We start from the raw sequence: 26,946 nt of genomic DNA on the forward strand, positions 1-26,946 counted from the left end.
AGCTGCTGCTCCGCTAGATGGTAACTTTATGTCGTTGCTGTCGCTACAAGTCTTTTTCGCAGAGAAAGTAATCCTTCGAGTGATCGATACCCGTTTGAATTGCAAAGTTGTAGACGATGAATACTTGACATTAAATTTATGCTCAGTTACAAAACGTTATTCAAGATAAATTTTTCTAATACTAAAATTGTGAATAAGAAATATGTAGACTCACCCTAGATGTAGTTTTCGTACGTGTTCCTCGATGGCAGCACAGGTCGTTTGGATATCAAGACATCCCGGCCAGGTGCATTGGAAGACCATGCGATGCGCCTGCAATAAAAGACACGTTAAAGTTAACCAGTTATACCTAATTAGTTCGATAAGGTAGGCTAATCGCGTAAACTATTTATTGGTTTGCTTTACTGGCGTTCGCATGGGGCATTAAGTGATTGATTCAAGTGAATTTAAAATGTGTAATCTTTAGAACACCGTACAAAATTAGTTTTGAACATAGGTATGTAACTGTGTTCTGCAAAAAAATTTCCGAAAGCAAAACGCTAGACAAAGTTTATGTAAAGCAGATATTGTGCAATGTACGTGAATTTTTATTAGTACGTACAACAGTGCCACATTTACTGATCAAGTCACTTTTGCGCATTTTTGGCACTAATGTCGACCAAAGATTGCTAAAGGCACCCAACCATGGCTATTGTTTTGAAGTAAACAAAAGGGCGCTGAGGGCACGGGGGGAAGAGGAGAGATCCTGTATTTACCGACTCGCGTGTGGGAATTACAATGTTAATTAAGTCGCTAACAATGAGTAATTTATGTATCGAAGCTCCTTGCACCGTTTCGCGCCTGGTTGCACTGATCGTGAGCTTCAAAACTCTTCATTTAGCTGACTGACCCCAGCAACCTTTGACAATTTCACTACTCTCGGTACCTGAGGGACTTTTCGTGTTCTAGAAATAATGAGGAATGACACGTTACAGGACTTCGCACAACATTTGCTACTGTTCGAAAAAAGCTCAATGGGTAAAAGTAAACTGTTACATCCCCTTAACGTCATCTTTTTCGGATAATTAGTTGCGGAGATGAGAAGAAGATAGGTAAAGATTCAAATAAGTGCGTACGGAACTTCATCGTGGAAAGGAATATTCGTAGAAACAAACACGAAAATTTCTTATTCTTATTATAAGTAAATTCTTTTTTCACGCAATACGGATGAACTAGATTTTTCACCTCCGTGTTCAAGACAGCCTTGTGGGGAGGATAGAGAATCGACGTCGCCAGTCCACAACATGGTCTGCGACCATTGCGTGTAATGTGACACCCTTATGGAGAGGGAGTATCGAAAAGAAAAGAGGGTGGGGAATCAATACCACGTGAGGAGCTCGCACCCTCCTCGTGCACCTCGTGTAGCGGTTAAAGCCGGCCGGCGCTCGTTTCGACGTAAACAAAAGGAGACGCCTACGCCACTCGGTCGGGTCATCGATTTTTCCCACTAGAGGTGTTCGAGTCCAGTGCGTCGTCGCCGTGCGGCAAAGTCCGTGGTGTTTAGAACGGTGGAATGAAGGAGAGGAAGAGAACGCGCAATAGCAGCTACTACTAACAATGGGACAAAGTACAGCCAGTTCTCAGTCCAGGGGAAACTGACATTGATGGACATTCCCAGCTGACTGACACATTTTTCGCGCCATGTATATATTCCAAGCATATCTTTCGAGGGATAGAGGAATCGGTCGAACCGTCTCACAATCAGCAAAAACTTAGATAAAGGGATAAAAAACCTTTTAAAAAATCTCCAGCATTATTATTTGTGAGCCAATGATAGTAATCACGAATGAAACAGTATCTGTGTGATGGAAGTGAATCAGAGCAGATTTATACTCTCATAGTGATGCTATGCCAGGTTTTCGAATTACTCCTGCGCGGAGCGATAAAATATAATTTTCTATTACCAATCATCAATTTAGGTGTTTGTAAACTGCACCGAAAAAGTAAGCAAGTTTTCATCGATTTCAAGCAAGCGTCATTGATTAGTCGTTGCTGAATGCTACAACGAAAATCTATTGTGTTACTACGTTCAGAAGTAATTCGGAAACTCGCATCAGACCATTCAGACGGTCGCGTTATAAGGTATATTAAGTCTTCACTTTTACATCGATAAATACGATTAACATTCGATTGTCAACAATTCAACGTCCAATTTGTCGGTACATGGATGCGATACGTGGATTATTTAGGGGTTTATTTCCTTACTTTAAATTTCTTTGTCTCGTTTTAGATAACTAAGGTCATGTCCCTTACACGTATACGCTATTTGTTTCTACCTGCATACATGTAAATAATACAGGTATATAGTATTCGTTTGTAATTCGACTCGTCGATATGAAAAACTGTTTTGAATCGAAGAGATTTGGAAATATACCGCAAATCACACTTAAAGGGAGTGCTATATACACTCAAGTGAATTAACATGACTTCAGATTTGGTATCGAGAAAGCGGATTTTAGTTTGTAATAGACATGTGTATGCTTCCAAGGTACAAGCGACCTGGCGTATAACGTAACAGGATCGGTGTTACAATGCTGACGTCACCTGTAGCTAGCATTAAGTAAAACCCGAGTCGAGCAGATAAATCCACGTAAAAATGCTTAGTGTCAATATTCCCAGCGAAGGTCATAGGATCTTGTTACATTCGGAACATATGGTATGACAAGGCTGACTGGTCACCGGAAAACTGAGAATTTGGCGTTTTCTAGTGAAATATTTTATTTTCTCTTTGTCAACCAAAAATTTTTGATCTTATTTTACAAAGCAAGGTAGCTCTGATGAGCAAGATCGTATTTTTGGGTGTCTTGAAAACGTCAAACAAAATACGTCTCTGTTTTTTCGTTCACAATGATCAAGAGAAATTAAGAACCAGGAAATGACTGGGTTTTATATAAAAATAATTATAGCAACCAGGCTTGAACAATTACGTCTGTAACTTTTTAAATGATAGGGTATTTTCCGCACCGTAGGGCGAGATAATATTACACCTATATCATTACAATATCTTAATAAGACAGGCATTGAACAAGTGCTGGTTTATTAATAGACTTATCAAAATGAATTAAGGGCGCTCTGGGTGCCAAGCTTGGCATGCGGGTATTGCATGAAAAGACACGTGGGACGCTCCGTTTTTTTGGCGGGATGGGGAGAGATCGGAGGTCTGGTACATTGGGCTATCGATAATGTACTTTACTGTACAGCTACAAACAATCGCTTTGTTGTGTTCGCTAAAACTCACGAAGCGATTCAAACGAGCTTCCTGTGTTACCGACAATACAGCGAGCTGTGTTTTACACTTTTTCTTGTTCTAAGTAACAAAATAGTTAGGTATAGGAATAACGAAACCACAGAATTTATGATCACGTTTGTATAGTAATTCGAAAAATTACGCAAAAGCGATGAAAAAATATGCGGTTCCGCTGTACATCAGCGTACCATAACCTTAAAACAATGAGAATGAACTGTACGGTTATTTGACGTGTTTCCGTCAACTTTTCCTGATAAACACACAAGCATGATCATAAACCCTATAATTTCTTAAAGTTTGAAGAGATTTCATTGTTCAGGGTGAGAAACAAGCACAAGTTACGGTATGCTCAATCTGTCGGTAAAACAGGAAGGTCCGAAATTCCGTCCTCAAGGTCACGACAAGGATTTTCACTAAGAAAAAGTACCGCGTGCGCCTGGGCACGTACATTTTTTCCATGTTTTAGCCGTATTTTTCTTCATGCGAAGGCTGCACGGCGTCATAAGACAGCAGGACGCGAAGGCGCAGAGGGCGATGTCTGGCGAGTCACGCGGGAACCGGCGAGCGCCGGGCGGCCGTCCATCCCGGGGTCACAGACCTACTTCCCTCTCTCTCTCTTTCCTTCTCTCCTTCTTTCCTTCGAGTCCGCGTAGCCTGCATTTGCCTTCGTAGTTCGTACAAAAGCCCAATCCTTCTCTCCCAGAGTCAATGCACCGTCATCAGACCTTAGGCCTAGTTCACTGCTTTGAAATTTTGCAACCTTCGTCGGATTTTTTTTTTCGTATTTACTGGATATTTTTTCAAAAATTTTCCTCATAATCACATAACCGCAATCATAAGTCCTGACATTACTCAAATTTTGAAGATTTCGTTATTCAAGAAAAAAATAGTGAAAATTATGATTTACTGAATCGATCGGTTAAACAGGAAGGTTCACATCCCCTTAAGCTGCTCCAAGTCTTATTGTATTGAAACGTTGATTTCGAAGAAAGGTTTAACACTGTGACAAAGTAAGGTTAGCAACAGTGGGTAGAACTTTTTGAATCATATGACTAGATATTTTCAGCTATACGTTCCATTCGTACAGTGATTCATTTGTTAAAACATTCGGAGAGCGATGGAAACTGCGGACGAACGCAGTACAACATGTTTTGGTTTAGATAAGAACGAAGGATAATATTACCGACATCGAGGAGCGATAAGGACTCCAATCAGTGAATAATACCTGGACAACGCGTCGAGAGATATGATTGAAGGTTCGAAACAAAGAACGTGTGTCACGTGTGTAGCACAATGAATAACGTCCGTGTCATCTCTTCGTTTTCACTCTTTGTAATCGCGACTTGATGAGATCAGTTTGAAGGAGACGGGGAAAAAAATTGGAAACAAGAGAATCGGGTTCCGAGATGTCAAAAGAGGTATACAAAAATAATAAGTGCGTGTTACAGAAGGTTGAGGAAAAACAAAAAAGAACGCACGGGTATCTACAGCTGTGCCGCTGATCGCCAGGTTGCTGTACGTAAAGTCGGAGACGCAGTTCTAGGGTTGCTGCCCTGGTGCGTGCGTGATTGCTGTGTGCGTGTCGAACGACCTTACGCTCACAAGTGTCTCGCGGGACGAAACATGTGCAGCTGTGGTACAGGGAACATCTGAATATTATCATCCGAAGCGTCTTGATCCGATGCAACTAAACGCAACCGAACCCAGCCAAACCTGAGAGATGAGCCAGAAGTAAGGCGTAGCAGCACGTTTGATTGTGAGAGAAACTTGTAAGCTGGAGCGATTCCTTCAGATTTTTTACTGTAATCAGCACGCAAACGTGATTCAAACCTACGCGCAAACCGATTGCGCAACTTGGTCGGTAAGACCGCAGAGTACAATCGCATCAATACATCGTGAGGCAATGTCCAATTTATCGTTAGGGCGGTTCAGCCCCGAAATCGATTGTGATCGAAAAATACCGTATTTACTAGGAACACAGAGTTTTATCGAGGAACTGCAGCCCTTCCAAATCTTTGCTTACAAAATAAAAATATATCTATAAGACGGAATTTCTTGAAAAACTTGGTAGTGTGTTCAAAATTTTGCAAGGATTCAAAAAATTCACAATAATTCGCTAGATTACCAATATTGTTGCAGGGGCAAGATCGAATCGATTTTTCTGTGATGAAGAGGTTACGATGTCCTGTAGATTACTAAAAAATTCTATATAAAGTGGTAGTACATTAAGAGATTTACAAATCTTCTCTCAACTAATTACACATATAAATGTGAATAATCCGAACATTATTTTTAATAATTTTATGCGATTATTTATTAACAGGAAGGTATTTAGCATGATATATCCAATGGGACAAAAACATACGATCTTGAATCACTCAAAAGATGAGGTATCGTGCAAATAGTAGTCAATGCAAGTGCGATCCGTGGTATGAATTAATCAAGGAGGGAGGGGTGTGCACCATGCAGGATCGAGTGTCCAGGGAGTTTGTTTTCTTGAGAATTCCCGAGTCACCCCGGCAAGTATCGGTACCAGGTCGCATGTGGATGTGCGAAGGCGGTATGAGGCATAAGGGTCAATGGCCGACTCTCACCACACGGCGCAGACGCACCGACACGAGGGTTCCACCGCCAGTTTGTTTTGATTCTCCGGGCGTTACTCCGCCCGCCCCGACCGACCACGGCCGCCGCAGCTGCCTGACGGAGATCCCTCCGCGTTATACGCCACCGTAGGCATGTGTGGCTACACGCGAGTACCTCGACGCAGAAAAATAGTAGACACACCGCCGCGTCCAGGGAACGAGACTTCGGCAGGAGGAACGGCAACGCAGGAGCAACGGCAGGTTTCCTTTGTCTTCGCTCCGACCGCGTGTTCCCATCCCCGCTGCAGCAACATCCATCCACAGGTTGTGGTTCACCCGGCCCCTAGGATCTTGTGGGTTCACCCGAGGGGCCATTCACTTGTGGATTTCACTAATTCAATGGCTTCGATCGCAGCGACATCGGCTAGATCACATTCTTTAATCGAATGAAATCGAATTACTTCGAGGTGACGCTATACTTGAGCAAAATTACTAATATATAGTCAGGTTTTCAGATTCATTTTTCAACAAAGCAATAAAATTGAATTTTCCCTTATCAGTTAATAATTCGGATATTACAAAATGGCGCTTTTAAGCGTAGGATTAATTAAATTAAACGTAGGATGCTGCATGCCAGAAGGAAAATGTCTTGCAATATCCATTTCGGTATCTGGCCATTCAGCGGATTTAACACGAGTACACCATCCCCTTATAAATTATTAGTCTTGGGAATTACAGAGAATTCATTGGGACACCTATTTAAATAATTCAAAATCATTGCGTGTCAGTTGGAAATCACAAACTAGGCTTGGAAATCATGCAAAATTTCTGGAAGTGTTGCAGAAAACACTTCATTGGCATATTTTATGATTAATTTTCATTGATTTTCAATGTTATTCCTGGTTTTCAATGATCTTCTAGTGTTCTAGTTGATTTCTTGTAATTCTATCGGATTAAAAAATTATTAGAAATCATCTGGAACGTTGGAAAATCAAATCATAAGATAGAAACAAGTAGAAATTATTGAAAATCAATTGAAATCATTAATTTGACATAAAGTGAATGTAGCGAATAATGCTTCGCATGTAATCAAGTCTTATTGTTAGAAAACAGTAAAATAACGAAAATTCATCATAGCTACGAAGTGATTTTCGAGAAGTGAAAGTCAAGGTAATTTTGAGAATTAGATGCTCGAGAGAAAAATCTGGGAAACCACGACAACCGTTGGTTCGACATTCTTTGTTAGCACCGGGACGTTTTCGGGAAACCCGTCTAGCCAGCCGCCCTCCAAGTCCCTCACCTCGCCCCTCATCGGCTCGAGTCACCCTCGGTCATCTCAAGGTTTTTGACTTCACCCTTTGTTCTCAGGCTGGTTGATAGCTCCGAGCTCGGTCGATACTTTTTATATATTTTATACCCCGTCCGCTGCTCGCCTTTGAAAACCGTACACAAAATTGTTCCAAGTCGTCTTAAAATATCTCTCAAATCAAATAAAACTGGCTGATACAATGAAATATCAATGTCGGAACTAACTACAATTTATTTATTTTTTTTAATACACGACAACGATCAATCCTGAGTCGGAAAATTTTCTAGAGATAGAGAAGAGAAGTAAACTTTTCGATAACACTTCCATCTTGCAATCAATTGCAAACTAATTTTTGTTGAATGAAGACTTTCATGGATTAGAAGAGCCAAAAATTTATCTGTACAATAATGTATTACCCGCCTGTTGAAGTAAATATTTGCATCAATTCGTTTGAAAACTCGCGGTTGTCAACTGATCGCGGCTGCAAAGCACAAAAAAAAAATCTTGAGGAGTATACAGAGCTCAACCAGGCAAAGTTTATGATCGTTTTTCAACCCGTCTAAGTAACATAGGAAAAATCCGTGCAATACAGGTCTTCTGCAGATTGAGTACACGGTGCAGGTGGCGAAATCAACGTCCGCCAGCAAGCTGCTTCAAAATTTATTACGTTCACTGATAATTATGGTCGCCATTACCGCAGAGGAGTAAGAAGGTGAAAATATCCAGAAGAGAGCAAGGTAACTGAGAAATAAATTCACAGTAGAGTGCTAGATTCGAGTTTGTCATGATTCATGCGCACGGTTATGGCAGAATTTTGTAAATTCCGTCTCTACATATAGCGGAAGTTATTCTGCCGAGTCCGTGCGACCCGGAAGTCGGTCGGAAAGAGGACGGTTGCGCAGATAGGCGAGAAATTGAGCGGGAAATAATTAAGGCTGCTTCCGACGAGGTCCATTTTTTGCTGCTCAGTCATTAACGATACTGGCCACCTTCGATACTGCTGCAGTCTAATGCGTTTTTTTCTGTTTTGGTAATGATTTTTCACCGGCTAGAATCACCGCGCGGACTTTTCACGAACCTTGTGGTTCGAAATAAAGAGCGATCGATTGGACGTTACGTGGTCTGCTGGTTACAACTCTGCAGGTGAAACCCAATTGCTCCATGCGTGTACTCACGAATCGAGTTGTCCTGGATAGGTGCGTGTAAAACAAGGACACCATGTCCACTGAATGCGCACGGCTCTATGGTGTGCGATACGTTACGCGTGACGGGTGGCCGAGAATTCAGCAGCCTGCGCATGCGCATCAGGCTTGTTTACATCGCCATTATATTCGAAGGCGCGGGTAAAATCGTGCGCGTGGTCGACGATCAGGGATGTACACTGACCTGATCGAGGGGGACGCGGGAGAGGAGCCGGTGAAGGGCGGGAGGGAGAAAAGGAAGGGAAAGGTCCCGGAGATTACGGAGAGTGAGAAGCAGGGAGAGAATGAAGAGAGAAGGAAGAGAGTCGAGAGACTATGCCGCGAGAACACTGGAGGCATAGTGAAAATTACCTCAATCACGCGGTTGCCTCATCCTCGATCTGTCTTTCGACTTTGAGGGCAAGTTGAAGTGCCGACGAAGTGAGAAAATGGTATTTTATTATTTATTCTTTTCCCCGCAAAGTAACTGAATATTTTCAAACTTCGGGAAATGATGGTCCTTACAATTGTGTTTGTGGGTTGTCTTAAAATAGTTCAAAAATCGATGTAAAAACACAAACATGAGGGGTTCGAATATCAGTAGCGTATCGTAACCTCAAATTCATTGAGAATCTGTTGTATGTTTTGTCTTTCCGAGAATATTTCTTATTCACTCGAGTCAACACACAAGCACAAGCAACAGCCCCGTCATTTGTCAAAGTTTGAAGAGATTCCATAACTCAGAAGAAGTGAGAATTGTAAAATATGGTTTTACTTCTAGTTTTTTTTATATCAAGTACATTCTAATTAAGGTCAAGTAGTGAATTTAACAAAGGATATCAGTGATATTTAGATCAATAGTCACTACTTTCTAATTAATAATATTACGATTCAACATCTCTTAGCACAAAGCGTTAAATCTACTCGGTTTCGAAATTGAATTTCCTTACAAGATTGAACGATTTGAATCTCATCGTGTTTGATAGTTTACGCGCGGTTTCGATCAAGTTGGTGAAACTAACGAGCAGAAGAAAATCTGCTCATATATTGATTCAATAAACCAATAAAATCAATTTCTTTATCGCAGGTGTATTTTCATGAGAAGTAGGAATTCTTTCACAATCAGACTTCGAGAGTGTATAATATGGACCAATGCAGGTTAAATAAGTGAATCATCCTTTCTTAAGAAAAAAAACCTGAAGATCTGGGTCAAAAACTCTTCCGCGCTACGTTCACGTCCAGGTCAAGCTATACTACACAAATGTGTGCATGCAGCTGAGATGTACCTGATTGGCCAGAGCTATGTGTGAGTGATCGTACGGGATCGTAACAGAAGTGCAGAAGAGCTGGACTCCCGGTTTTCGACACCTATCAAGGCTCGCGACAGAAAGAAAATCTCTGTGCCATCAAAAGAACACAAGACGGCTGGCTGGTCGACTTGCGTAATCACGGGTTTCGACCCGTGGTCGACTTGTTCAGTAGTTTCTCATTCTGAGCAACATGTTCACGTTGCAGAGCTATATAACTATACGTTGATAATAAAAAAAAAAAAAAAAACAGTCAGCAGTTGAGATAATGGCAGCAAAAGTACGGAGTCTTTTTGGTCGGAGGTGTGCACTTAGCGATGCTACGTATCGGGGTACTTGAGACAGAGAAAAAGATTGCTGGAGACTAGCAGTGGTTACCAGGCGTTTATGTGTCGTTATCTGTGACCGGTGTTATGAATTATTTCGCCATCTCGATCATCTCAATAAACGGGTAATCGTAGGAAGACGCACGGTGGAGAGGGGCACGAATGCCTGCTGTACTCGCATCCGCCGTATTTGTGTAGGTAAACTTGAAAGTAGCTTTCATAATTTAGACGGGACCGAGTCTTTTGTATTCTTTTTTCTAAACTGGGTACTTTCTACGTAGTGTTCATTGCAATAACGTAAAATGAGAATCTGTAAAGCCAAAATGCACGGGTAATACAGTATCGTAAGTGGTAATCATGTGATGGTTATTAGTCAATTTTCCAATCCTCACGGTACAGAAAACATTGTGGAAATTGTTAGTTTCATTTTATGATGATAAGTCGATCGAGAGTAAGATAAACGATAAGGAACGATCTCTATAATTAATTGCGACGGCCATGACAGTTAGTGTTTTATATTTACTGCCACCAGATGGTGGTGTATTCTAAACTTAATTCATGGACCTCAGTATACTTACCATTAGCAATCGATCAATTGATTACATAAATCAGTTAGCATTACATTTGTAGAAGCGCCATGTTTCGAAAAACGTGACGAGCATGAAAGATGAGGAGAAAATAGATGAATACCATTGCCATATAAGCTGCAGCGCCGTGAACAGGTCAATAAGCGGTAACGTAAAGAGATATGCTATCGGCCGTTAGAATTGCGAATTGAGTCGCACCAGCGAAGGTCAAAGATTTGCAAACATTTGGCTGGAGTGGCGAGGCCGCGTCCACTGACAAGTGGATGGATGGAGTTCTGCAGCCGCGCGGCCGTACTCGCGTTGACGACGACGAAGGAGGAGTAGGGGAGTTTGGTGCTGGGGTGGGGTTTAGGAGTCTACAAGGATAACGTTACCCTAGGCCAGGACTATCAACAGCAGCTGTACGAATTATCTGACGCGTACGGTTTAGTACATGTAGCTGTATAGTCCCGCCAATAAGCCCGCTAAATATAAAAATATACCCAACGTACTGCGCGACTAGACTTGCGAAATGCGTCGCTGATTCAACGACTCACGATCGAACATTATCGACAAACACATCGCCACTCCTCGACACTAACTCTAAAATTGCGTCCGTCAATTTCCTCTGCATGCATTATAACTCAGGATGATTTTGGCGTGTCTTAAACTCTGAGAAATTACTGGATTTGTGATCGCTGATCTTGTGGAATCATAGAAAACATTCGAAAAATTGGGGGAACACTGCGAATACACTTGTATTATAATTGATTTTCACTTGCGTTGACGTTATTTTTGGTGGTTTTCTATTCGTTTTCTTAACTTTTTTATAGATACTTATAATTTCCTGAAGTTTGAAGATTTGCTTACTCCGGGTAGGGAAAAACATCATTCACCGAGTTTGTCGGTAAAACAGGAAAGTTAGAAATTTGCTTGGATGTGTATGTTTCCACAAAGGGTTAGAATCTGGTCAGAGTTGGGTTGAGGTGACCGCTAACGATGGTGGAAGTAGCTGAACTCGAACTCGCACCCAATCTTTTAAATTTGAGTTTGAATGTTTCCACCCGATTCTGACCGGATTCGAACCCTCGGTGGAAGCAGACTCGATAACTGGAAAAATATCATGGTTGGTATCGCCACAAAGATCACAAGTAAATTTGTGTCCCCTGTCCAGTGGATGTGGCGGTACCGATAAATGAATAATTATCTGATAACAGGCAGCCATTGCACCTTTCACCAGGAGGAATGAATGATATTCGTGGTCGTGCGACTGTAGACGTAAAAATAACAAGTATGCTGAGGATAATAACAACAATAACGAAGACTATACGTAACCTCGGCATGCCAAATCCTTAAGAATAAATGGACGGTCTTATATAAACGGTTTCACCACCTCAGTGTGTTGCGACTATAGACAACTTTCTCCTATAATTTGCGTCTATTCGGCCTAAATATCTTGGCAGTGAATCGAATAGCTATTAGTTACACGATTGCGTTAAACCCGCATTGCAAACGTGAGTAAATCTTTACTCCGTGATCAAGGATTGATAGCCAGTGTGTCCACGGGCGTTAACGCCTCGAGCGATACCTGCGATTCTGTCAAAGTTCAAGGTCTTAGAAGGGCTAACCCTTGCGTAACGTAAATAATTGTAAATAATAATATACATGCGTTACATCCGCTAAGACAAAAACATGTTATTGACTTGCAAAAATATCCTTTATATAACGCGAGCATGTTTTACGCGGTTTTTAAGCGTCTTTTCCGTACACAAAGTACCCGTTTCAATGACGGTAGAGTGCGTCTGCGAACGCGCGTGCGCTGTCGCGAACGAATCTGACATTACGCGACGCTAACCTCAATTTCGTGCTTCACGAAAAAACGTGTAACATGCTCTTGTATTGTATAAAGAATCGTGTGCAACAAGGAGGCAATGGCCTTTTCGCCTCACGTATTTGCAGTATTCGTCTTCGGCTCGTACATATGCTCAACTACGACTAATCTTGCAAACTTACGCTCGACCCGAAAAGACCGAGTTTGCCTCCTTATTACACAATATACTATTTTATAGTTCCGGCAAAATGTTTTAATGAGCCCATACAATGCCATAGTTGGTGCAGCAGAATTTCACTTCAGAAGAGACTGAGAAACGAAATATCGAGATTTTCGCATATGTCGAAATGTCCATTCTACCGCCTTTTCGACAAACAAGACGATTCTTAAACTACGCATGAAGTTTATTCCCTGTAATTCAAAGCTAGCGTCAGTCGATTGCCGCCATTATTCATGTATTACTTAGACATTAGTGATATGAAAATAAAAACGGCCAATGACGAATTATATTGATATGTTACATGCAAAATGAATTTCATAATACGTTTAAAAAATTGCAAGTCAAGAGACCATTGGTCATTTCAGTTACAGCAGGCTCATTGTATTTACAATTAGATCCTCAAATTTGGGTGTGATTAGGATAAAATGCGTTTCATTGTGTGATCCGACTATAATGGCTATAGGTGAATATTACAAATATCCAGGCACGAAAAATATCGTGAAAGCTGTCAGACTTTCATTTTGTGACATTAAGTCAACGTAGAGTAAAATGCAGGATAAAAAATAACTTTTATAACAAAATACGAGAGTCAGTTGGTACAACAGATCGCCTCCTCCGGCGTCAAAGATCCGAATAAATGCAATCCATTCGAATGATCATACAAAGAAGTATTTCTTGCGAGTGCGCGCGTGAGTTACACACCCGGACCGTTACATGTGGAATTTCTGACAAAATTCAAGGTCACTGCATGCAGACTTCGTGCTGGCGGCGGCGGCGGCAGCGGCGGAGAGGCAAAGCGGGGATTTCCCGGGCGGACTAACCGATGGAGAGCGCGGTCGACTCGATTTGTTATCCTAGGTCCTGAAAGATTTCTTCTTTTTTTCAGTGCACCGACGCGACGGAGAACGTCACGTAACGACTTATCACTTTCATCTACGCCTTCGACTTTTAAATGATTCGTATCTACCATAAGACTGACATTATCCCAACGAGTTCGAATCTGACCTTCCTAATGCGTGCAAATATTCGGCGTGCCATGCGTTCGAGGTTATAGGAGTCGTCTGGTGCAGATTATGTGCCATGAAACGGTACTAAATAGACCAGGGCTCTCGAAGCTAAGCAAATATTTTCGCGTACATTCTGTCACGTTATAAATTATTCTTACACATACAAATGGTGTCAGATATTTGGTACCTGCTGTGGCTTTGTGTGGTTATAGCTTCTCCGATAGGCGTACTGCGATATTCATTTTTTTCCGACGTAATATTTATATTGTTACGTAAACTTGCAACAGCGCTGTAAACTTTCTCGAATTAATTTTTTCACGTCAATTTTATGTATGTACACCTACATGCAGCATTTCTCAATGTAGTATACTTTATTATATTCTGAATCTAAATAACTTCCCGTCTTATTTCAACTGATTTCGGCTAACAACGTGTTACAAAACTCAGGTGTAGGTATACGTATATATAGAGTATATATGATATACGATAACCACTTGGCAAACAAACTAAAAACGAATTTTCTGTACCAAGGACAACTTGTCGCTAATCTTTTGATACTTCAAGGTAAATGGACGCAAAACCATATTAGTACCTCGAGGGCACCGAAATATTATGAACAAGACGATGTAGACGTCACGTCGCTTAGAGACGTCAATAATTTACTCTCGTAATTATTTTCATTTCATCTCGATTGATTCATGTACCGTAGAAGTGGACCCCGAATTTGAAAATAACTAAAACTCATTTCTTCTTCAATGGTTCGTTCATCGAAAATCGAAGATTCGATCAGCTTGGATTCGGTCTGATAGGCAGGAAAATAATTTGTGATCACCCGTCACATGTTCCAAGGTTCGATATCTTTGATCAGCGGAGATCGATCCGTGCGGAGTTTGCGTTATCGTATCGTATTCGGAGGATAACGAGAATTGCGTCACAAATCTCTCGCTAGGCTTCAATAGGTAATTTACAACCACTCATCTGATTCCTAAATGTTTTCTGCTAACTTTCACTGGGTCCTGCAGATTTCTATCCGTATTTTCTATGCCCAACCTTGAAATTACCTAACTGAATTTTTTCCCACCACGTCTGCGTCCTACAGGTTTATGAGCCTTGTTCTGTCCTTCCCTACCCTCTCCCACGACTTTTTCTTTATTTCAATTTCGAATATATATTAGCCGTCGGCGCACCCTTAACCAGAGCGGACGTCTTCACTCCACCAATTATACTCAACAAATTTCAATCTATGCTCGTGTAACAATCTATTGCCGAGTACCTCATGTTAACAACCAATAACATCGAGCTACTATCATATCAACTCGTTATACATATATTTATTGTCATTTTAATTAAGATCAATTAATTTCATTCAAACACAAATACCTGCAATCCGTTAATTAGTATTACAAGAAATTTGCGTGATATCCAAAGCTAACGCAACACAAACGTAAACGTGAAGAAGGAGTTTCTCAAGGCTATAATATGCACGGTTATAACAAGATAACGTCCGTTTGACCGTCATCAAGGTCGTTGATTGATTATAATGAACGATATTAATATCATAACTGAAAAGTGCAACGGTATAGCTTGCAATCTTATCAACGCCGTCATTCCTAATTTGTTCGCTATTTTTTGACCCGAAACAACTTTACTGCACTGGAAGAAATCGTTCGTTACCAATTGTACCTAGCAGAAATTAACATCACGATCCTAGAATCACTTTTCTCACAATCGGTATGAAAATTCTGAAGATGAGTTGTAGGAACTTCTTATTTCATGGATAAGTTCTGCAAATCATATTTTACACATTTTTCTCTCGACAAGTTTCAGTTGTGAGTAATGAAACAGCGGCAAGCTTTGGGAAGTAATGGCGATATTATAATCGAACTTGTGTGATGACTAGTTGTAAGAAAAGTTTGGATAATTGTTGAAAAGATACAAAAAATATGCATGCTGTAACCTCAAAGCGAATGATAATCATCTTACACCAGTTGTATATTCGTTGGTTGTCAATTTTTTGTACTATTCACTCGACTATTCAATCACAAACCACCGCGAGCATAAATCGTTTCGTTTTCCAAGGTTTGGAGTAATTTTACATCTTTGTAGAAGAGAAAAGTATAAAATACGATTGCCTGAATCTGTTGGTAAAACAGGAAAGTCCGATAGCCCCTTAAGCAGCTGACGGCATACAAACTTAGATACTGCAAAAAGTTAGTAACTATAACAAGTCAGAGCATTGCGTCACACTGGTTGGGCAAGTCAAGTTGAATGCTGTTAAAAATTCATTCCGCTATACCTACACGCGTATAATGATGTAGCGTGTATTAGTTATATGTACAACTCGAACACATATGTACAACGCTGAAGAGTATCTATGTAGGTACACTGTACATATAGTGCATTCTTTGGAACCAGAGATCGTTGTAAGTTAGTAGAACTGACGTGACTAACGAAGTGGTATCTGTATCTCGGGAAAAAAAAGGTGAAAGGGAGTAGAGTAGTTCGAACGGTTTCAACTTCAAACTGTAACTCATCGTCGTTCAAGACTAAAGATCAGTTAGCACCGTCTGCTGTAGTGACGCACAGCTGATTGTCCTAGGCCCCAATGTTCGAGCGACACCTTTTTATCATCGTCGCGTCAATTTTAGTACACGTACACACAGTCTGTACAGTGCGCAAGCGCGACCTTGTATAAGAATCAACGAAAACTGTACAGTACGTAATGTAAACGGGCTTCGCGTGCGTCTGACACAACGGCCATGAAGTTCTTTTCATGTTTGCATGGATGTATATTATAGTTATAGGCGAACGTGATTAACTATTACAATAATCAGTCTCTCCAAAATAAAAATCAACAGCATTTACTCTTATCCCCTTTTTTTCATCTGTTTGAATCCGCTCGGTTGGATTGCACTTTCGAACTACCGTATACGAGATGTACTTCTATCGGTGCTCGGTATAGAAACTGATAATATAACTTACGCAAGATCGGAATGTGGTAAATCTATTACGCGATATTACGCGCGCATTGTCTTTCTCTTCCCTACTCAACTCGTGGCCTTAAAGAAAGTCTGTCGCCTAAGGACGTTTATCGATATTGCAGCTAAGTATTATAGAGTCTAAACCGAGGAAATATTTCAGCGTTTACCCGTGTAACCTGCATCATATAAGTATTACGTTGTCTATTCCTACGTAATCATGTACACATATTTCTTAAACACGTACACGTACACGTTTGTGTATAGAGAAAGCTGTTCGTAAACGACTGTTTCCAAGGTCTGTAGCTTAATGAGTGAGAGGAAGATAGGTAGACAAACGCACAGATAGATAGATGGATAGTTTGATACGTCTATAGGGAGAGAGAGAGAGAAAGAGAGAGAGAGAGAGAGAGGGAAGGAGAGAACGTTTTGTTACAGCGGTTCGCAATATCTTGCTTGGCGCAAATTATCGTGGTGGGGCTACTATAGGTATATACGCGTTGGAGATAATATCCACGTAAATAAGTTACATTGATTTTTGTAAATTTTATTACATTACGTATGCGGCAATTTACTATGTCGAAAATAATGTGCGGGCATCTCGAAGTAATGCGTTTTTAAAAAACTGAGAAAAAAGCAATTCTTTTTATGTGACACGATTTGCAACGTATAGTGCACGGATGTCTTAAATAGCGTTTCTGGTTGCAGAATGACGATGCGTTGTCATTATCTCCTTGTATAGGTATTATCAACTGCACCGTCGGTCACCTACCATAACAAAGATTGTGCGAGTTGTTAATTGTCGAATTGAAAAGATAGACCGAAAGAGAGAGACGGAAAAGCGAAAAACGATAGGTGGAAAAAATTTTATACGCCTGGAACTTGTGAGCATACAGAGAGGCTGTAATCACGCATTTATCATTGTACAGATTGTCTATTCGGTTTATTCACAGCCTTCGCAAAAGTTCTCTGGTAATTTGAATTCTCAATATCATGTTAGAAAAACACTGTAGTGGCTCTTGACACAGTGAAATAAGTAGCAAGCCCTATGTTTTCGGATACAAATTTGTTTTTTATATGATGTTAGTTTCTGCGGCATAGAGTGCGACTAAATCGAATAGACAAACTGTACACATCGTAGGTCATTACAGGGCTACGTTGCGTTCTGAGCGAGGGACGAGACTCAAGGAGGCTGCGCTGAGGCGAACCGGCGCCATATTGATCGCAGTTGGTGACGTCACGCCAAACTCACGTATACAGTTCTTGTTTCGCCTACGCGTCAGCGTGGAGTCTATTGTACCAAGGCATACGCGAAATTAAAATGATCACATAGTGACTATTACGCAATCGAAGACGAAAGTTGTCCTCGCTAAAATATAATATAGATACACACGTGCATTCGTCTAGATTTGTGTAGTAAATGAGATTGATTTCGAAACCGAGGAAGTGATGATTGTAGTAGTAAGTCTTTTAGCTTTTTCGAAACGGAAGTGATAGTTTGAAAAGTCGTTCATCTATGCCAAATAACCTAAAATTGATTCTAAACCAGAAGTAATAGTTGGACGAGTCGTTGAGCTTTTCACCGAACTTGAACTATCTGATTTGTCCAACCATTACTTTCGTTTTATAATATTATTATCAATCTCATTGTTCGTTTGTATGGTAAGGGAGAAATACTTGGTTTGAGCTAGCATGTTGAATGCAGTCGAAGATTTTACTACAGCTGAAATTTCAGGCGATTACCAAGATTAACTAGAGAGGTTGACGAAAGCTGCGTGGATACCATGTTTCCAGTAAATGACAAAGAAGACGACAAGAGCTTCGTCGTCATTTAGGCGAGCCTAGTTCGCATTTTCAACCACGACTACCGAAAGTTGTCGGCCACAGTCCGACGTCTGTTATTTTAAGCTGCAGCGTCTCGGTGCTCGTAGCGTCTGAATATCCATGTAGATTTTGCGAGACGATCCGTGTGGACAGCAGAGTTTACGAAGGTAACAGGAATGAGTGCTGTAGAGGATAATTCCGTCCTTTATATCAAGAGACTCGGTAAAGTCTCGCGCCAAGTGCATGAAAAAAAAAAAAGTCAACGCGCGAGTCGACGCAGTCTATTTATCGCGAAGAAGAAGCCTACGACCTGTACAGTGAAAATATTAACCGATAATTCTCCCCTTTCACGATTAACTACGACGTTTGAGAATATCATTTAGAACGTGGGTTTGCAAAGCTTTTATTCAAGCTCTATTTTGATACAATCAGTGAACAAGAACGGAGATATATAATTCCTTGTATTTCTGACCACGTCGTAATTATGGTCAGTTCGCTCGCGAATTTTCGTCTCCGTCGTCTTCAGACCAACTTCGATTGAAAGTTTTATGAGCACAAAGATAACATAGAAAGGCACCGCTCTATGCAGAAACTACATGGAGACAGAATAAGAGCGCGTGACGATCTAGCTATATTTGCTCGATGGTTTTCAATTTTGTAAACATTGTCATTTTGGTGGTTTCTAAGTTGCATAGTAAGTTTTTACTGGTAATTTCCGCCTTAACTTACTTGGCACAAGGTTTATGCGCCTGAGGCATTTTCTGGAGATAAAAGTTTACCGTAAGATAGGTTTACGGTAGGGAATCCCAAGGTCGTATCCTAGGGTAGAGCAGGTAGGGAAACTCTGGGTCTGATCACAATACCTTGCTTAGGAAAATTTACGAATTTGAGGTGAAACGGCGCAAATTTAAGGCGACACTGCAGTACTCGTATTCAACTGGCACAATATTCTCACGCGTTTCTGGACTAGAAGAATATCTTCTTCCGCGGTTGCGCAAGTCATGAGTGTAAATACAGCCCTTGCTATAGAAATCGCAAACTTTTGCAAACCTTAACTGCTCTGCTCTTGATACGTTGAAAGAAGCAAATTTTTGCAGATTTTGATCCATATTATATGTACAGCACGCCATTCTGCAATATATTTTACGTCGTTGAATGGCGAGAGGAATTTATTCAAAGATAATCCGCAAACCTGCAATCATAGTAATTTGCTCGAGTCATTTATTCGTGTTGCTTGAACACGAGTGCGACTGACGCAGTCGTTCTACCGAGCATATGTATTTACAAGCGGCTCTCTGTCGCCCGAGTCTTGCGTTCAGCCACAAATAAATGTTCGTGTATCATGAACTTTTCGTAACTGCATCATCCAGATATTGGGATCCTTGAATTCAGAAGATACGATCAGGCCATAGTAAATGCAAAACGCCAACTTTGCCATGTTTAATAATAAAAAGGGTTATTAATCGGATATTATACTTCAAATAGACTTAATGTCAGAAAATACGAGTAGATTAGATTATAAGATGCATTTTGCGCCTCGATATTTACCGAATTCACTTAAACCGATCAGCTGATTACCGACTCCGACGCCATATTGCGTTAACCACGCCCATGTTGAGTATTCGAATTCTAAGTTACTGGGAATTACATGAATACAAGCTGAAAATTCACAGCTAGATAGCAAAGGCTAAGCCGTGCATTTTTAGAACAACTTTTTTCGTCCACTGTAAACAATGTACACAATACATATTTGCCGGGGACGCTAACGCGCGGTATTTATAACGCTGTGTTAATTCGCTTGCCCGCGCCTCGCTCCAAGGACGCGTCCGTGCCCATCGTTTCAGTCCGAGCGGGCGGGACGCGGTGATCTCATACTTGCATAACCTGACTTAACCAGGGTCGAATTGAGCGAGTCTCCCGTCAAGTTCTCTCGTGCTTCCAGGGGATCCTCTGCTCCAAAAATTTTCTCCTCGTATCACGATTCTAACCCCAAACGAGTTGACTTGGGACTAATAGATGCAGTCTGACTGTTGAGCAAGCGGAATAATTAAGAATTCGTCCGTCGAAAGTAATATTCCAAATTCATAAACTTCGGTTAAGTTCACGGCGTTAGAACAGGGACGAATTAGTAACCACGGAATAATTATGACTTCGTTTATTGGGTATAATATTTCAAGTTCGCAAACCTGAGCTAACTTTAGGGCGTTGCGCAACGTGTTACGCGTGCTACGTTACCGAGTTATGTCATACCGAGTTCCCGCAGTGTAACACCGAGCAGCTGACAATGAGCTCGGCTGCATGACGCTAGGATACAAGGGGGCGTTGCGTTCGATTGTGAACGATGCACGCTGTTGCTCGTGCGGGGGAGGGGGGGGGGGGGGGGGGAGGAATACACCGAGCTAACAGCAAGGTGACCAGCTGCAGACAGCGCGGTGCCAAGACACAACGAACGAACGAACGAACAAACGACTCGACGCGGGTTTTAATCTCTGGGTGCGACGATACCGGTCGCGTTCCAATGGTAACGTAGGACAGAGGATTCGGGGACCGAACGTTATCCGTTGACAATTAATACTACAAGCGAGATGATAATAAAAAAAAAAAAAAACACAAGACGACAAGCTTTGCGATAGCGTGTTTCACGACGACGGTCGATATGCGACAAATTATTCGCAAAGCGTTTATCGCATCGGACGGCGCATCTGCGCGTTCTATCAGTATCAATGCGTACTTATGCACGGGGGGATTTGCATCTGTGCATATTATATAACATTTTAGTTTCTCGGGTAAGCGTATCGAATTAGAGTAAGTACACGCATTGCGTATTAATGATTTACGAGGAAAATTTCACGTGGGATGACGAGCGGCGAGAACAGGAGGCGATACATAAATCCCTCGTCACGGAAGCGGTAGCGTCGGTTGAAGCTAGTCGAAGGTCGGTGCGAGTCAAGGACGCAAGTCGGTCAACAACAGGCATGCGGCGGGCAATCGGCGCAACCCGCAACACGCATCGCGTAAAACACAGCGTGGGCAAAGTTTAGTTTGTATATAAATATATCCGATTTTTCGAAGGGCTCGGCTGATCCGGATATTCTCAAGGAGATTTCAGACAGTTCTAGTTTACCGACGAATTATGCAAATCGTATTTTACACTCGATTCTTACCCTCAACGATAAAATCTATTCAGACTTTGGGAAATCATACGGCTTATGATACCGCGTGTGTGATCACTGGAAAAATTTTTGAAAATTGATGGAAAATTTGTAAAACATATACGAAATTCAGTTTTAAAGTAGCGGACCATAACATCAAAACGAGTGACAATCATCTATCAATATACTTGCACGGTTTCATATCCATTTATTGAAGTTCGAAGAGATTTCGTTGTACAGGATAAGAACGATGTGTAAAAATAGCATTGGCTTAATTCGTCGAAAAAATAAACAGTTTGGCATGCGATCATTTCATCGCCCTTTAATATTTCTCTATCACTGTGGCTTTAGCTTATATCTCTCGTAAATTTCAATTAAGTGTACATAGTCAAAATATTTCTCCACTATTTCCGTAAACCTGATATAATTCCTGCATAGCATATGAATCGTTTGTCGATACGAAATATTTACTAGCAATGTCATAACTCGACACACAAATTGTAATTTAAATATCTATTCGAACATTTGATTAAATTTTGCCGACAGTCAGATTTTCGTAAGACACTGTTCTTTTGCGTGAATTGACCTTTTAAATGGGATGAAATAGCGACGCCAACTGCCGGTAACTTATTATAGCATCCAAATTTTTAGCTATAAAATTATATATACGATGTACATATGTATCTTTTGGCGGATGTTAGATGCCGGTATGGTTGCTATGCTCTCACAGAGCCTAGAAATACACTTTCTGCGCATTATAAAACAACTGCATATAAGTATGGAGAAGTGCCGCGCGTGCACTCAGGGTCACTATGACCTTAGTCGTTGCTTCTCTCGCCCCCGCCCAAGTACAGAGCCACGTGCCGCGTTCCATTATGACGTCAAAAGTGCGCATGCACATTATGCAGGTACAGAAGAATTCTGTGCGAAGGATGCGACCAGGGTGATTAGAACTATTTTGAGTGGGTGTGGACACCTTAGAACAAGAATTTTATGTGGGCTGGGGTATCGCGACGCAATATCTCGTTAAAATACTCGTAATCTAAAATAAAATTGAGCATAATTTGAGATTTATCAATCACAGTCAAGTTTTAAGGACCTGGATCAACGGTTACAACAATATTTACAAAATTTTCGTGAAAAAAAAAATGTATATCGCTATCAAAAATCCGACATGCTTATTCAAGACTAGCGATATTTTAAAATATTATTGGTACGCGCGATAATGACAAATTTAAAAAAATCCTCTTTTAGCAGACAACTTCTACTTTTTTTGGCCATTGCTAACGGCATTACAAAAATTTTCAGGATTCTCATACTGTGTTTTACACACAGTACGTACAAAAATTGTTTTTCAGATACATGTTTATCACCTATACAATGTAGAAGTTTCATGGGGAAAAAATTCATGCTCTTTTTCATACGTGCATAAGGTAGAGTATTGTGCAATAATTGGATTATATATTTTCATTTCCATTAAGAACCATAAATTGTAAAACTTATGTGTCATTGAATTTCGCCGCTTTTGACATGTATAAACATAGGTACTTTGGCACGGGTGACGTCATACAGTACGTTTTTCAACCAAGTGTTAATTTACTTGAACTTTGTTTCCAATGAAAAAAGAAAACGAATGTCTAAATTATTCTTCTTCAAACGACTAAAATATAAGATAAAAAAAATCCGTGACACTTCCCAGTTACGTGTAACCAATGCATTGCTGTGCTTTAATAGTATTCAAGTGTGCGATAACATGGATATAAAATCCTAGTCTTATTACTACATACTCTGTGCAGATACGAAGCGCACGTGCCATTGGTATATTCTTTCAACTAACAATCTACGACTGCCAGCACTTCCTGACTACGCGACACACATGTGTTATATCTTTACAATGAATGCGTACAATGTTATGTAGATATAAATATATTATACATACATACGAACAGCTCGATTCGTAAATGATAATTATAAAGGATGGTTATAGGTATATTATGTACGGCGTGATTAACGAGACTGTGCGAATGTGACTCTTCCATCCTTTTCACAATTAATTCGCGACAAAGTTTGGCAACATGGAATGATAAAACAAGAGAATCGGCAAACGCCAAGCTCAAGAATTAGTAATTCATTTTTTACACTTAATCTTGAGTTTTATTTTCAAGTAAAGAAGGATTACCTAAACAATTAAAAATATAGAAAATCGACATAGATGCTATTATTGCAACGTCATTGTTTGCTATTTTAGCAAGAAAGGGCGTCAAAATCTGGATTTTACAGGTTATAATGGTAGCACGAAGTTTCGGTCAGGGATGCTGAAACGTAACCAAAATTTTGGATAAACGTCCTTTTAAACGTCTCCGACGTTTATCGAAATTGGCGACAAATTTGACGAATACAACAAAATAACCTTGTTCATTTTTGTTGAATTATTATTCATGATCTCAGTTACTGTTTCTGAGTAAAAAATAAAGTAACAATAAAAGTAAAATTTGTCACAAACCTAATTAATCCAGAATTGAAAATGGTGCATACTGTTTTTTTTTTTTTTATTGATGACCAACGCTCTTTTCTCTTATCAAGACTGTTATTTTCAGATCGGAAAAAAGAAACAAATATTTCATCGGTAGTTTAGTCGCTAAATTCGACGCGTTAACCTTGTGGAAATATCACCGGTTGGCCTTGAAATATCAGTTTTAACTCAAACGATTATAAATCGTTAAGAGTCAGACGCGTAGGTATATGCTTATCGATTCAAAGTCAAGCATGAATTTCATTTGACATAACATATAATACAGATTACGCATCGATGTTGTATCGGCTAGATGCATTTAGTCACTCCACGTGCTTCCGTCCATCTTTTTTTTTTATTGCTCTATGCGTAACCGATCTGTTAATTTCTCTGTTTCCACTTTATCTCTGGTATAATATTTATTTGCGTTATTATATAAATCACAACAATAACGTAACACTCTTAACATTTCCTCTAAGTACATAACTTACGGTAGATTTATCTACCCTTTCAACTCCAGCGATGCCACAGACGTCATCTAAATAACTAGAATACTTCATAATAATTTCATTAGGCGTATAAGCAAAAGTTAACGTTTGTCCTTTTAAATGAGAAATCCGTTTCAAGGTCACTGAGAAAACCTTCATTCAAATGATCAATCTTCACTTCCTGGATCCCAAATTTCATCGATACATTTTTTCGAGAAATCCATGTCTGTTCGGTCAAGCCGAAAGTCGCCTTAACGACACCTTCCAAACCCAAAATACGTCTTAACGACAGTTTTCAACCCTAAAAGAAGTATCAATGACTGTAATTTTAAAACCCTAGAGAGGTTTCAGTGACAGTTTTCAAAGTTCTAAAAGTCGTCTCAACGTCTTTACGACCATTGCAAACTGGGCCCAAATTATAACACCCAATTCTAAATCGAGTAAATCGCATCCACACGTATACAATATATATCCGTGATGCTGACGCTGTGAGGTTTTCCGTCGTCATCATCTGGCACCTATCCAGTTTACATCATCACACCACAGAACCAGCCAAGGCAATCTAGTAAGCCGCGAAGCTTGGCAAGGACCGGCTGCTTATGCGTGTCACTGTGTCACGAATATATCAGGTATAATGTGTATGCTTATAGCTCTATCCACCGTGCAGGATCCTGATGGCAGAAGTCGGCGCAGCTTGTCCTCCTTTTTTGAGTTTGGGGCCTTACGGCAAAGGAAAAGTACACCAAGGTAGATCATATGTATCAGGCAATGTCAAAGAACGAACAAATCTCATTGTCATCGGGGTCTTTTATAATATAGTATACTGTCCAGACATGTATATCGTAAAATGCGGAAGGTCACTCATACTCGCTGTTATTATACTCGCGTCTTTTTTTCCTAGTCCCGTCGCGTCGCGAGTATGCCGTGAAATTATTTAAGAACATTTCCTCGAAGGTTGCATACCGATATTCCAGTAACTTACACCTCATGTATCCCAGCCAGAAAGTAAATTGACAAGGTAAATTTTTTCTGATACTTCACCCACGCATTCGTGTATTATGTGTTTAATATATGCGTAGATATGTATAATCATTGATACAGGATTACGTAATGATGAATGCATAATTTACCCATATGTGGCCGTTGCATAATGCACAGGCGTTACTTTGCTCGTTGAATAAATTGCGTATAAAGCATGTGCAGCAGCAGCAGCACACTGAAACGTGTTAAACTTATTATGTGGCAAATGATGTGTGCAAGTTAAAAAATTGAGCAGCTTTGCCGACGGCAATCGGTACCGATGCCCGAACGCACTGTCTAGTGTTATAACCTTGAGTACCAGATACCGGTATTGATATAAACGCGAAAACATGCATCCCGCGAACTCTGCGCTTACCGTCATATACAATACGGAAGAGCGTTGTAACCTGCACCCACGCTACGGAGGCAGCTGTGCGCATGAATAATAATTAATAAATATCTACGCCCCATGGCCTTCTGTACAACTTCATTTCAATTTCCACGTGTATAAATGTTTGCAATCTGAGGGTGGTGTGTTAAGGTAGCTCATTTGCATAGGTTCGCGTTTTGTAGGTGCCTCGAAAAGTACTGTACAAAATATGTCTCTGTGTGTCCATTAGTAAAGATTAATTTGTGAAAATAATTTTGGTCAAATGAATTGTTCTCTTAAGTAAATATCTACAAATACTTTTTCCAACGCCTGCTTGAAAACTTCAATTTTCGAAGTCTGCGCAGTGTGCATAAAGTACCTCATTTCCGAACAGTCGCGTAAAACAACGGGCCAACGGACGCATGCGCACAACTGAATTCCTCAATTTTAAACATTGGGACTGTGTTTGGCGCATGCGCACTGTTGAATTACTCAATTTTACGTCTTGTATCAGTGAGCGTAAATAAACCAACTCCAATGTTACGCCCCGTTAGTGGCCCGTTCTTTGCTTCTTAAATCAAACTTCCCTTCACAGGTGTTGGAAAGAATATCATGTCATACGTGCGGACAGGCGATATCTGACTCGTGTGATCAGAGCAATCGCCTTCGGGGTTCACGCTGCCAACTTCACGCTCATCCGTAATTGCCCACTTTCTACACTTGCAACAAAATATACTACTATTCATCTTATATGGAACAACCCCTAGAAAGATTCAACTGATAGTAATGCTACACTTGGCAGCCAAGTGCGAGTACAGAGTGAACTAGTGTATGTTAGATACTTCGCTTCATACCTATATTCTGTACATACGGATGACACATGTTTAGTTCCCAGTGGTACTAGGGCTGACATAACATTTTCTTCTTTTTTTTTTTTGTTTTTCCACGAACTTGTGGGAATAGCGGCCCCTGTGGAAGAGGGCGCTC

The 26,946-nt window shown here is 40.5% G+C and overlaps 1 protein-coding gene across 3 annotated transcripts in view; it reads right to left on the bottom strand.

Annotated features, from left to right (window-relative positions):
- The window catches only part of LOC107223966 (zinc finger protein 395), a 92,558-nt gene that overhangs the window by 10,844 nt on the left and 54,768 nt on the right, over window positions 1–26,946 (bottom strand). For all 3 annotated transcript variants that reach the window (XM_015663853.2, XM_046731562.1, XM_046731561.1), the window contains exon 5: window positions 215–312. In XM_015663853.2, the coding sequence (XP_015519339.1) occupies window positions 215–312 (98 nt within the window). The remainder of the gene's footprint in view (window positions 1–214; window positions 313–26,946) is intronic.

Source organism: Neodiprion lecontei, chromosome 2, assembly GCF_021901455.1.
Source record: "Neodiprion lecontei isolate iyNeoLeco1 chromosome 2, iyNeoLeco1.1, whole genome shotgun sequence".
NCBI classification, from domain to species: Eukaryota; Metazoa; Arthropoda; class Insecta; order Hymenoptera; family Diprionidae; genus Neodiprion; species Neodiprion lecontei.